We start from the raw sequence: 14,685 nt of genomic DNA on the forward strand, positions 1-14,685 counted from the left end.
ATCAACTCTCAACAAATGGTATAATTGGGCATGAGAGGCAGTGCCACTGCTCCCATAACGTGCACTACGCCCTATAGGGCACTAAGTCCTGAGGCTAAAAATAGGCTAACTAAAAAAATCATCATAGTTATAATGCCGATATTATTTCAGTATAGAAATATAAGGCACCCTTTAGGTATATCACAAAACAGGCAGAACAAGAGATATATGGAACTGCTCAGAAAAAGTTACAAAAATAAATAAATAAAATACACTCAACTTCCCAAGCTAGCCTTGGGTACCCTTTCCTATCTCTGGCCTGACGAACTTTGACAGTAGGCTAGGTCAAGTTTTCGAAATGGCCTCAAAAACAAAACAGGAGTCAGGGGCAGAAACAAGAAAGAGTAAGAAACTGCGAGATGATGCCCATGCATGTCTTTCAGGTAAGTCCATGTTTAATCATTGTTAAATACGGGTAATGTGCTGCCAATTAAATGGTTAGCCCATGCATACACCTCGAACTAGCTGACTGTATTGCTAATGTTAGCACACTCAAATATGTTATAACTTAGGTGCAAGTAGGGTTGCCAAACGTCCCAAATTGTTAGGGACATCCCAAATTACGGGTAATTTTGTTTTGTCTCTTCAGGGACAGCTCCAGTCCCGTATTCCAATCACAGCCTTTTTTTTGTATCCGTGAAAAGAGAAAAATGTGACAGTTAAGTGTAATCTCTTCCCTGGAGACAAGCGTCTCTCAACTTGTCTGGGAATTCCCTGCCCCTTCACTGCACTGCATTGCATTTGCTCAGTTAGTCTGGCCAACTATCATCAGCGATCCACTTCACTCACGTAATTGGACACGCCTTTAACCAATCAGACCAACGATACTACACAACGATACAACGATCGGTAATAAAGCAAACACATATTTTTTCTGTATGAATTGTTCCAGGGCAAGTTTCTGTTCTGTTTTCAAAGAAAACTTGCCTTATCGAAGTTTTGCGGTGCTTCGGCGGCCACCATGTCCAATGTTTAAAAACTCTCCGTGCAGTAGATTCTGTAACGTAGCCGTGGTAAGTTTAAATCCGCCAATGGCGCGCCAGGTAGCCAAAAGCCAGTTTGTGATTGGCTCCAAGGATTGTGGAAATCTTGAAATGAACGGCTATCCAAAGTTGGCCAGACCCAGTGCAGAGGCAAAATCAATTTGGCCGGAAGAAGTGGGGCGGGACTTCCCAGACTATCTCTCAACTGCACTTGACTCCACAAGCATAATTTGTTAAGCCGTTCTGCAACTACGAGTACTTTCAAGTCCCCAGGATGAAAATTAACCCACATTTTTTACTGAAATGTTACTGAAATGTATGTGCAATGGTATGATACACAAAAATAAATTCATATTAAAATGTAACTAGTGTTTATCAGTTTGGGTAAGAAATAGCTAACAGAGCAGACCTTGCTAGGTGTCATTTTTCTGCAATATTAGCTAAAATGTCCTTACCGCAGCATGTCCTTACCGCAGCACTTTGCAGCACTTCTGCCAGGGACTCTACTTTTAGGATGCTTAGATTAAACTATTTGATAATAGATGACTGATAGATCAATATATATACATTACATTATTTTTGATATAAGTAAATCATTTCAGTGCATTATGAAAAGGTGTTTCTATTTTTTTTGCTTTACCGCCGATATATCAACCAAAATATTAATATATCATATTTTCTACCCCAGATGAAAGCTAAATCAACAGAAAGGTCAAGGAAAAGTAAAAAAAAAAAAAAATTAAAAACAATCCAGAAAAACATGAAGAGTATCTAAAGAAGGAAAGAGAACGTTACAAAAAAAGAAGGGAAAGTGGTCAACTGAAGATTGTCTCACAGATGACAAAGAAAGAGGTGAATCTGAAAAGACGACAGTGGAAAGTAAGAAAAAGAAAACAGAGGGCACAACGTAAAGCAGTTGAGGACACAGAGAACTAACACGCCACCTGAATCCCCAGAGCTGGTCTTGCCTATCTTGGCTGAGAATTCTCGCCAAAATCTTAATGGTAGGCCTATTTCACCAAATGTGTTTGGCCAATCTGTTCAGAAGAGAGGGCGCAGAAAAGTTAAATATAGACAAACAAACACATACAGAGACCCCACTAATGTAAATATCAAACTGAAGAAGGCATTGGCCAAAGTGGAAAAATATAAGAAAAGATGTTCCAGGACTCAAAAGAAAATAAACCCAAAAGACACACCACGCCGCAAAGCCAGCCGACAGAGACGCACATCCCTTGGCAATATTAGAAAGGTGTTAATGTTTCAAAATGTTGTTATGGAAGAACTGAAAGACAGTAGCACATCACTTACAAGACCCAAAGAGAAACAGATCTTGTCAAAGCTGATTGCTGGAAAGATAATTAAAAAGTACAGGCTTGAAAAATATACCATTCAACAGTTTGGGTACTCAGTAAAAATTTGGAGAGCAAACAAAACCAGGCCACGCTCCTTGATTTTCCACCGGAGAACACAGTCAAAAGCCTTAACCACCTCTGATGACATGGCTGTGGCACAGTTCCTGGAAAGGGATGACAATAGTAGGGCAACCACAGGAAAACGAGACACTTTGACACGAAAAAAAACTAAAAATGCAAAAGCGCTTACTCTGTGATACTCTCCAAAATCTACACTCAAAGTTCAGAGCAGACTATCCACACATCAACATCTCCTATAGTGAGTTTTGCAAAAGAAAGCCCTTCTGGATTGTTCCGCCTACACTTAGAGACAGGGACACTTGCCTTTGTAAAACATGTGAAAATGCCCAGTTCATGGCAGACAGGCTCCTCCAGCAAGGCATACTTTTGACCAGCAAGGTGGAGGTCCTAGTGACATCTATGTGCTGTACTCTTTCAAAAGAGTGCATGTACGGAGAGTGTGTGACATGCCATGGGACACGTCTCCAAGTCCGTCCTTTTGAGGAAGAAAGCCAGGTGTGGTGGCATCAGTGAAAAAGCAAAGTGGAGGAGAGAGAGAAGAAGTAAGGGATGGGAAGTAAGAAATTCATGGTTCATTTGACGACTAAAGAGAAGATTTATGGAACACTTCTTGATGACTTCTCAAAATCACTGGACACAAACATGGGGCAGCATAACTTCAATATAAAACACCAATATGCCACCCTCAGGAGACTAAAAGAGAATTTAGCTGCCAGCGAAGTGCTGTTGCATGTAGATTTTGCTGAGAATTACACCTGCAAATATGGTAAAGAAATACAGGCAACATATTATGGTGATTCCCACCAGCAGATGACCTTGCATACAGCTGTGGCCTACACAAAAGAAAAGCACTTTGCATACTGCACTCTGTCTGCCTCTTACCGCCATGATCCATCAGCCATATGGGCCCATCTTCGTCCAGTTCTGCACCATCTGCTAGAAAAGTACCCTGCCTCCAGTGTTCTCCATATGGTTAGTGATGGCCCGACAACCCAATACAGGTCTAAGAAGAACTTCTTCCTGTTGCCACTGAGCCATTCAAAATGGGATTCAAGAGGATTACTTGGAATTTCCTTGAAGCAGGCCATGGGAAGGGGCCAGCCGATGGTGTTGGAGCCGCAGTAAAAAGGAATGCAGATGCCCTTGTTGCCAAAGGCATAGACATTCAAACTGGGCCCAAGATGTTTGAAGAGCTTTTGAAGCTGAAATCATCAGTGACACTCTTCAATGTTACTGATCAGGAGATTTCAGAAGTTGACAAAGTAGTGTAGGAGGATCTTTTGACAGTGAAAGGCACCATGAAAATCCACCAGGTATATAGGCCTTTAAACAGTCTATCTATCAATCAATCAATCAATCAATCAATCACTCCATACATGCATACATACTTACACAGTATTATTTCATATGCTACCTCTGTTTTGTCTGTCCTATACATTTTCAGATCCACACAACTGTACCTGGCCAAATAACCTGGAGAGTGCTGAGCTGTTTTTGCAGCCACCCAGAGCCATGCACTTGCTTCAAACCACAACAGGTATTTATTTAGCCCATATTTATTTTTTAGTATTTAATGCTGGTCTACTGACTTTTAATTGCACTGTCTTGCCTAACCCTTTTGCAAATCACCAAATCATACTAGAACTCTCCTGCCCCTGCCCTGTCACCCTCATCACACAGCCTCAGCACATTAATGAGGACCTTGTTATTAAACTGTTATTTAGTATCTTTTTCTTAGTATCTTTACTTATTTGTCTATTGTATTCATAAAGACTTTCATTTTACAATCCTGCTTATGTTGTATGTTGTATTTTGTATTTGTATGTTATGTGTGATGTCTCTTTGTCATTAAGTTACTTGGACCCTGAATTTCCCATAGGGATAAATAAAGTTTCTATCTATCTATCTATCAGGTTATCTTGGCACCTGCGTCTGAGGAGGTGTCGGCCCCAGTCACCAAAATCAAGGTCGTCAAAGAGGCACAGGCAATACAAACTGTGTCTGTGGTTGACAAGGAGCTGGTAGGTAAATGGGTTGTCGTTGCATATGATGGTGATCCTTTCCGTTGCATAGTTCTGGACGTTGATAGCCAAAGTGACATTCTTGAACATTCTTGGCCTCATACCAGAGCCACAAGCTGTATCATCAAGGCACATGAGTGTTTCTGCCTCGGTATGGAAGGAGAGAAACAGTTTTGATTAGAGAAACAGTGACGGTTTTTCCGGGTTCATTATAGTATTATTAACAACTTGAGCCCATGAATTGTTTTAAAAATGTTTTTACTACTACTGTTTTTTTTTTTTTTACCCTGTTCCTATGTTCTGGTTTGCCTGTGTTGTGTTCAATGCATATTGCATTTCATTGGTTCTGTACCTGTCTAATCTAATCTAATGGCGTAACATTATTCCACTCATGCTCTGTTAAAAAGGTACAAGATGTCCTTACCGCAACAATGCATTAGTCTTTTATAATAATTATTATGTATCTATTTTTATTCATAAAATATTTTTATTCATAAAAATATTTTTAAAGTTATTTAAAGTTATAGGTAGTGTACATTTTGGCCTAATATTATAAAAAATAAATTTGTCATATCATTTTTTGTGAATATGTGTACAATTGACATTTGTGTTAACCGTCTGATTTTCCTCCTGGTACACAGAAACTCATAAAATGTTACATTTTAACATGTTTTTTTACGTTCACTAAGTATGATTATAAATTAGAATGGATTGCACTGAATACAAAACTGATGATTTAAAATATATATATATATAAATTATATAGAAAAATAAATGTACTGTTCTATCTCTGTTGCGGTAAGGACATACCTCGAAAAAAAAATTAAGAAAACCATTAAAAATATACATTTTCAAAACTAAAATCTTCGTAACTTTTTCTTAATACGTGTACTTACATGTGTGTTTGACATGCTGTGATGGTTGAAATTAAATTTCAGGTAATACTGAAGAAGACTTATAACACAATGAAGTCTACAGTATGGATATACAGTGAAAGGACATATGGAATGAGCAGGGCATGCCACATTTGACATTTTTTAATAAATCAAAAACTGATCCAGCATGTTCTTATGTCTTCTTGTAGTTGGTTTGTGCTACAAATGCATCCTCACCTTCACCTTCATCACTTTGAATCAGCTGCTCCGCAGGAAAAAAAGAAATAGTTACATGACAAATGCATGGATGAATGAATACTTGCTAATGCCCTTGTTAGAATTTGCTTCAGGGGGTATTGTTGCAAAACAAGAATAGAATATGTTGCTTGAAATGAGTTCCAACAGTAAGCTATGTGCCTAAAGCCAAAGTGTCAACGAACAACAATTATTGTTCTTTTAACACCTGCCAAAAAGCTTTTAGCACTGCTTCCTATCTAGACTGTGCACAAACAAAACAGATGGACTGCAAGACTGAAGTTGTAGGTTTGACAAGCCCTACCCTGGCTGGTGAAAAGATCTGTTGTTAGGCGTGAAATGTGCATAATACGTTCCCATTTCAATCCAAGACTGACACAGTCAGTGAGTAATTTACAATACATGTATATTCTGAGCAGGGGTCAAATTGAAAAATAATATTGTTTTTGTTAGTCCTGTTTTTAGTCCAACTGTGTGCTTGTCAAGGTGCACTTTTAAGCCTTTTTGATCCAATTAATCAAGTTAGATAGTCTTCACTGGAGGAGGGTCTGGTGGCATGCTTCCCCAGGGAAGTTTACAGTTTAAACAATAAAGGTATCGGTCTAGCGCACTTTGAAGCTAAATTGGAAGGACTTCTTTTGATTCAATCTGCATCAAGCCTCTGAAGGAAGGGTATAGAAGGAACCCTTTCTTTTTGATGACTGTGACGAACCCCTTTGGGCTCGTCTGCTCTTTGCCGATTTGACTGTTTGTGTTGGTGCATGAATGACTGTGTGGGCCATGTGAGTGCCTGCGTTGCTGCAATCTATATCTTCCAGGTGCGGCTGATCAACCACCTGTGGGGGGCGTGTCCCGGTGCTTTAAAGAGCTGGCACTTTCCTGGATTCGAGAAGGAAGAAGGGAGACGGACGTTGTTCAGAGCGGATTGAATTGTTGGATATTGTTGCTTAGGAATTGTAATTGAAACTTCGTGTAGCTCGAGATTTGTGATTAAACCTTCGTGTTTTTGATAAAGTGTGTATTTTCGGTTTCTTGTAACAAGGCCAAGAGCCAGCTTTGTTACAATGACCTTAGAGCCTTTAGGATAAAGCCTTGCACCTGCAGTGCACAGGCAGCCATGAAAGCTTGGGCAAGCCCATGTACACTTGTAAGAATTTGTAAAACACAATCTTTAAACTATTGGCCTTCTCTTTTTTTGTCCTTGTATTGCTTGTTTAAATTATAATGCTGGTATTGAATACAAAAGTGGGGCCATGGTGGGTGCTTTAAGATCATTTTATTCATTTTTTTCAGATGTCATAGTGTACACACACACCTATGAATGTAGCCACAACAGACACCCTATAAAGCATGACTGAAAGAGCACTTCAGAAAATCCTGAAAGTGTAATTGGTTGAACAAATCAAGACAATAACTAAGATTATTGATTCTACTTCCAAGCTCCAGCAATTCAAAAGTAATTATCCAAAAGCTCTAATGTAAAAGCTATTCTATTGTGAATGAGCAGTCACAGCTGTCATGTCACAGGTGTGACACAGAGGAGGTAAAGATGTACCTTCATTATTTAATAAATTGAACAGGTAGACAGATAGAACTCTTTGATTACATTGCAGGGTTATGCAACACATCACAGTATTAGAAGAGTGAACAATACCATTTTAAGGACAGTGAATGAGTTGAGAAAATAAAAAGCAAATAAAATGTATGTCATATGAAAGGAGCTATATGCAGTTCTAAAGAGGTATTAAGAAATAAAATATTAAGAATTTCCCTTTCTTCCCCTGGTAACAATATGTCAATCTACCCTTCATGCCACAGAAATTACAAAAATGATAGTCATTATTGTATTCTAGCAAGCCTTAGCATATTTTAAAGACCCTCACAGGCCTTCCCTCTCTCAGGCATACTGGGCCATTGGATGATCACTCCAGTCAGGCAGACCTGAGAGCTTCGACTCAGTGGCAGCCTCTATTGGCCAGCCCCAGGCCTTGAAGAAGGATGTCAGGTTCCTGCCCACCACTTTGGAAAAGGTCTCAACAAATGTGTTCATCTTCCCTGTGTTGTCCTGTGGCACTCCGTCCATGTTGTGGTAGGCACCGAAGAACCTCTTGAAGGCATCCCAGCCGAACTTCTCCTGGAGCTGGCAAAACAGATTATATATAGTATAATATATATATAAAGTATCACAGCACTCAATGTTGAAATCGAAAATGTTTCCATATTAATTCTATGCAACCCAGTCTAACGGTTGGCCTATGTAGTATACATAATATAGGACAAAACTGTTTCTATTCTAAACTGACCACAACCTTGCCAATGATACATGTCTGACAAGCAAGCACTGTAGAGAAAGCAGAGTTGTCTCTACAGTCAGTGCTTATTCGGGTCTGGGTTTATGGTCTCTTGCGAGATCTTTTCCAGCATACTACCACCACAAGTCAGATCTATATCTTCACTCTCTGAGAAAAAATTGGTTAGTTATGTCCAAGAATACTTGCAGCTAGACTAAGCTGGTCACTGGACTAAGTTTTGCTCAAACTAATAGCAAGATAATGTTTTGGGCAGCTCACAAGCAAGCATACTGCCAGATTGCAAAAGCAATGACAGAAATGGCAGCCGGCCTTACTTTATAGAATTTAACTTCAAACTTAGATTCTAAACAGTAAAGGATATTTTTTATAATAATGGTAAATGGGAAGAAAATTCCAAAACTGGCTCGCAATATCGATAGATTCATGTTTGAGGAAGGAAGGAAAATATACACAAAGGCTATAAGGGATACCCAGCATTTGTCTTTTCTCTAGCTTGTCATGAGGGATATTTATGTTAACTTGAACAGCTTTACATTAATGATTTATTACCATTATTTTTTACTTGAAAGGAGTTTAATTATTTTAAATTGACAGCAAGAGTTATGGAGGAACAGGTCTTGGTCTGATTAGTCTGTATGGATAGAATCTAGACTCAAACTCAGATGTCACACACACACACACACACACACACACACACACACACACACACACACACACACACACACAATACCTGCAAGTAGGTTTCAAGTGCCACCCAGACACTCCAGTCTTCCAGTTTACGGCCTCCTTTAATAAAATCCTGGATGCGTCGAGATCGGATTGAGGGTTTCAATTGCCCATGGGCATCACGCCATTGCAGCCCATACACCGTCTCACATATGAACACTGACCACAAGTTATTGGTGGCCTCGCCAGTGTGGGAAGAAAATTCCCAGACATGCAACTGCTGGTTGTGGCCTAACTCATGGATTGGTCCCCATGGATCCTTTTTGCCAGTTAGCTTCAGGAGGTCAGGGGCCGATGGGATCTGCATCATGATTGGGTAGCCAGCGTGCATGAATCCTTTTAAAAGCAAATTAAAAACAAAGGTTGAATCATGGTTTTTAAAACCACAATTTCATTAAAACAGTCAAAACTGTTTCAGATGCCATCTTATTGACATATTAGATCATTTGTTTCAATTTCTGCCATCAACCAAAACATATTCCACACAGATATGAGCACTTAATGAGATCACAAAAGCATTACACACCAGCTGAGATCTGCACATCTGCCACAAATCGCTCCTTGCGTGGAAACTTGGCAGGTTTGGCTGCCAGATCCGCAATACCCCTCATGACTGCATCCCACTGTTCAGCTAATAAATGTGGTCGTTCCAGGTCTCTGATTAACTCAGAGTTAAGAGTGATAATAAGATTCTCAAACTCCAGCTCAGCCCAGGGTGCAGGGTAACCCCTAATACCCATGAGCCAGTGGTATCCAGTAGTCTCCCCTGGGAATGACAGGATAAAGACCATAACATCATCCAAATTTGCATCCTTATCACAGCATATTTTCATTGATGAAAAGCTTGCATGAATCTGATCTGATCTGTCTTTAATCTACACCATTACATACATTATTTTGGGCCTTCAGAACTGTCATCTATAGGAAGGTCAGTTATTTCTATTCTGGTAGAAGCCTAAATCCATGTGACCCTATGCAGAATGACTAATCATACATACATCGATGCTCGTTACAGAAATATTTCACTTTATACTTTATATTCCTGATCTCAGTGTGATGTTACAGATACATCACTTCTTATTAAGAAACATCAATTTGTTGACTGTGTCATACCTGGAACACCAAATAGAAAATGTTATAAACATTGAACATTTAAACATTTGAAGTTAATTTCCAGTCCCAGTTTAGGCATTGCAAATCCTAAGAGTGGGATGGTAAAAGCATGCCATCCATTAGTCCTTACCAGACTTATAATACGGTGCTCGAACAGCTGTCCGTACAACTATCTCCGCGGCCCGCTGCACATGAAACTTTGGTGGGGCGACTAAATAGATGAGACCTCCCCAGAGGTTCCACACCTGCACTATTTCACTGTCCACAGGGAAGCGCTCACACACCACTGGTGCTCGTTTCAACACATTTGCTTTCCTAAGGTTGTCAGACTGGCAGCCGATCTGCACCTGGGGGAGGCAGTAGAAGAGTTTGAGTAACATGAAACGGTGTTTTAAAGTGTTACAAAATGGCTTTGTAGTGGCTGAAATATTTTTTGCTTACCATCCAATTTTTGCCCACAAGATGTGGGGGGAACTCAATATCTGTCTTCATACCAGGGGAGAGGTACAGACCAGTGCTGATCCATTCTTCACGATCTGCCGTACACAACCACCATACAATAGTCAAATTGTAACATACAAACATTTCTTCCTCAATTATTGTTGACTTTCTTTGACAGATTGAGCAAATCTTTCTGATATTAAGAAGAATTAGCAACATTTAAGGAAGTGAATAATGGCCCAGATCCAGATATAATTGAATAGTACTGATCAAATAATATTACTATTTGAGAAGTTCTTATAATCACTTACAAAAACACCATATACTGACATCCTGATGTAGTCGAAAAATAAACACATTTGTGAATTGTGATAGAATCAAAAATCCACAAATAATGGAGCGCTGGCGAGCGGGTTGTGAATGCACGCTGCACGCTGGTCTGTAAATAATTTCTAACGCCATATGAAAACGTCACCCCTGCCTGAAATGCTACATTGTCATTGTAAGTATTTTCATTTAATCAGTTAATAAATTATCTTTCGCTTTAAAACTTAACTCTAAGTGGTCTCCCCATTTATGTTACCTCCACATCGCGCCATGTGGTCTTAACAACATACATTTTAAAAGATCAAATTACTTAATACCCCTCTGTATTTAACACACAGTGGTCCATCTTCATGTCTAGAACCTTAATTATGAATATTTTCAGATTGATACATTTTAAGGTAAACCGTTATTTCACATTCTAAAACTCACACCCTGGTTAGTAACTGAACAATTGATTAAATTTCAAATTCAAAATCAATTTAGTGTTCTATCATATAAATATGAAGTGTATGAATCACGCTAATGAGTTGTGATTAGACTAACCTCCTGTATTGGCACAGATGGGAACCCTGGTGTCACTGACAGTTGGCAGTGCTGGGAGATCCTTGATGATGTAGGGCAGGAGGGCATCCGGATCTGGGCACACCTTACACACCTCACTGGCAACTTCAAGGAGCAGACGGTCTTCAGCGCTACTCACTGGACAGCTTCCACAAACCTGTGGGACTTTCCCCGTCTTCACCAAGTCTGTCAGTATCTCCAGCACTGAGGAATAGGAGGCGCAGTCATGAGCAGACATGGTGAGGTAATCAGCACAGTCTCTTCCCATCTTCTGCAGACATTCTTGCTGATCATCACTGAGACTTTGGCTCTCAGCGAAATAATTGACAACACGTGGCAGGAATTGACGGAACTGGTACACCTCTAACAGTTCTTGTCCTAATTGCGCTTTATATAATCCTTGATCCAAAGTTGATGTCAGAAGGGAGAGACCCATCTGGTTGAGAATGTGGTTGCCTGGGTATTTCGTCAAAGCCTTAGCTGCAGTATTGCTGTAACTCCAGTACCAGGCATGGCCACCAATAAGGAGTCCTCCGCCTTCAGCAACAAAGCTCTGGATTTCTTTGCAGTGATCATCACTGTATGAGGTGCACACATAGATACTGAAGTCATTCTTAAAGTCACTCACTTCACATGGCAGATCTGACCTGCTTAGAAGATCTGTTACTCTTCTCAGCCTAGGTGAGACACCAACAACACCATTGCGTCCGTTGTCCAACCAGCGCACAGCATTCACTAAGAAGCGGGACAAAGGTTCATGACTCAGATAAGCTTCTTGGGTAGCCAAGATGACTCGACCCTGTCCATAGTAACTTCCAGCAAGGAAGGCCTTGCCATCGGTTGTAGTGCCAATGGGAAATGCCAGTGGGCCATGGACCAGGACCTGTGAAGGTACTGCACTACCACGGATATCAAATTCAGAGACTCCATTCAGCAGCACCTCAAGGTCCTCTTTAAAGTATTCTTTCACCCTAAATTGAGAATAAAATACAACAACAAAAAGGTAACAATTGTGAATCAACATCTAAATGGTGCCCTTCACACAAGGTTTACAAACATTTTGAAGATGTTAATTTGACGTTGACTAATGGATATTTGCTGCTCAATATATACTTTTTAATGGTTGCCCAGAGTCGTGATTGCTCTATAAAAACCTGTCAGGGCAACAATGAGAACTGGTTTTGCATTATCCCCTGCCTATCCCCCGTTCACAAAATGAATTGCACATGCTCGGTCCGGAGAAAATGTAAAAGATACTTACGTCTTTGAGGACCATCTGAGAGGAATTTTTGGTGGGACAGTCGTTTGTCCATGTGTCCCCATGTGCTCTGTGAAGTAAATACCAGCCACACTGGACACCTTGTTACCAGTGAAGTTTAGCAGAACATTTTCTTTGGCATACACTGAGTGCCAGTACCAGGCCTGTCCAGCAATAAGGACCCCTCCCCCTTCTTTGAGGAAACTCACCAGTTCCTTTGCAAATGGGCTCACATGATAAGCATCTGTAACATAGACTCCAAGATCACTTCTGAATTGGCAGACCTCTGCATCAATTGAGGAGGAGGAGAGGTTTTCAGCAACGGCCTGGCAAGTCTGATGGACACCTACTGTAGCCCTGCCAGATGAAGATTGTAGCCAACCCAGGGCATTCTTAAGTAGGTCTGGGAAGTCTTGAAGGTACGCCTCATGCCCCAGCACCACTATGCGGCCAAGGCCATAGCACGAGGCAGCTATGATGACCTGATCCTGGGCGTTCACAACCAGTGGAAAAGCATGATGGCCATTCAGCAGCAGCTCACTGGGTACTGGTGGCCCTTTGAAGGTGATCTCCTTTATTCCATGCATGAGGGTGGAATAGGCTCCCTCCAGAGCTCTGTGCAAAAGAGGTAAAATACTGTAATTAGGTACATCAAAGAGGGGACATTTGAATGTTGTAAATTAGTTTGTTTTAGTGGTGAATTGTGCAGCACTGTAAATGCAACCCATTTTCTCAGAATGAATAGTCTTAGTGTAGAGCATTTAAGTCGTATTGAAGTGAAAAATCCTTAAACTACAACAATACTACGCAAAAAGCACTTACATTGCAGGCCAACTGAAAGGCATCTGCGATGGCACCGTGACAGATCCATGAGACCCATAGTCCTTGGTAAAGTAAATGCCAGCCACTCCAGACACTTTGTTTCCTGGGAAATGATGCTGTAGTTTTTCTTGAGGATACACCTGGTGCCAGTGCCAGGCTTGGCCAGCAAGAAGGACCCCTCCTCCTTCCTTCAGGAAACTCACCAGCTCTTCAGCAAATGGGTCGACTTTATAGGCATCTGAAACATAGACTCCAAGATCACCTCTGAATTGGCAAACCTCTGCATCAATTGAGGAGGAGGAAAGGTTTCCCACAATGGCATGACAGCTGGGATGGACACCTACTGTAGCCTTGCCAGATGAAGATTGTAACCAACCCAGGGCATTCTTTACTAGGTCTGGGAAGTCTTGAAGGTACGTCTCATGTCCCAGCACCACTATGCGGCCAAGGCCATAGCACGAGGCAGCTATGATGACCTGATCCTGGGCGTTCACAGCCAGAGGAAAAGCATGATGGCCATTCAGCAGCAGCTCACTGGGTACTGGTGGCCCTTTGAAGGTGATCTCCTTTATTCCATGCATAAGAGTGGAGTAGGCTTCTTCCTGGGCCATCGTGAACTAATTTTACTTGATGATAGTCGGGATATTCAGCTGGAACTCCTTTTGGTCAGCAATACTTATTCTTTTCAGCTTTGGCTGGGGTCTAGTAGCACCATAAACTACAATAAATAAAGGTGAAATTGAAAGGGAATGTAAGAACAGCATGTAAAAACATTACTAGTTACATTCTACTTATCAAATGCGGCATATTCAGTTCAATGTTTTTGGCAATTGAGGTCATATTTTTGTATCTGGTGACTATGGATCAAGACTGATTGCTGAGAGGTGGACAGTTTTTGAACCAGATTAATTGACTCCGCCACGACTATCCCAAGAAATGGATAGCAGGACCAAACATGCAACAGGTTCTGATAAGTTGTAAAAGTTAAATGATGGAGCCTATTCTAATTGGCCATAGGAAATGATGATGCATGAGATAAATGTATAGATAGATGTATACATTAGAGATACATGAATTTCTCTACATTAGAAAAATTCATTAATTTTAAGTCCAGTGAAGTTTGTAGTTAGAGCAGCACCAATAATTTTTGTTTTAAAAGTTGCAAGGTAACTATCTTAAAGGCAACAACAGGGCCAGCCAGTAACCCATCTCACTGCCACCAAGCATTCCAAGGCCATACCCCGCAAACAGGGGACGCCCCCAGGACGTTAACAGGACATTCGCAACGTCCCCAATTGGTCCCCGCCACAACGTTCGCTAGAGGACGTTACCAGAAAGTTTTTGACGTTCGTAGCAAGTCTACGTTTGGTCCTTCTGTGACGTTCGCATGAGTCTTAAAGCGGACTTTTAGGGAACGTTCTAATTTGGTCTCTTAGCACACGTCCTCAGGACGTCCTTCAAAAACGTCCCTGTAACCTTTACCTGTGGTCCTCTGCGTGACGTTCGCATGAGCCTT

General features: G+C 40.9%; 1 protein-coding gene across 1 annotated transcript; it reads right to left on the reverse strand.

The window, feature by feature from the left end:
* Positions 1–7,506: 7,506 nt before the first annotated feature.
* LOC308369683 (TRPM8 channel-associated factor homolog) lies at positions 7,507–13,780 on the reverse strand (the record flags this gene model as incomplete). Its single annotated transcript, XM_080844191.1, has 8 exons — positions 7,507–7,749; positions 8,652–8,983; positions 9,174–9,413; positions 9,891–10,107; positions 10,202–10,296; positions 11,072–12,060; positions 12,351–12,962; positions 13,170–13,780. 8 exons carry the CDS (start codon positions 13,778–13,780, stop codon positions 7,507–7,509), a joined length of 3,339 nt encoding a protein of 1,112 aa, XP_080700317.1.
* Between the last annotated feature and the right edge of the window lie 905 nt (positions 13,781–14,685).

The sequence above is a fragment of the Sprattus sprattus genome (genome assembly GCF_963457725.1).
Source record: "Sprattus sprattus genome assembly, chromosome: 9".
In the NCBI taxonomy this organism is placed as follows: Eukaryota; Metazoa; Chordata; class Actinopteri; order Clupeiformes; family Clupeidae; genus Sprattus; species Sprattus sprattus.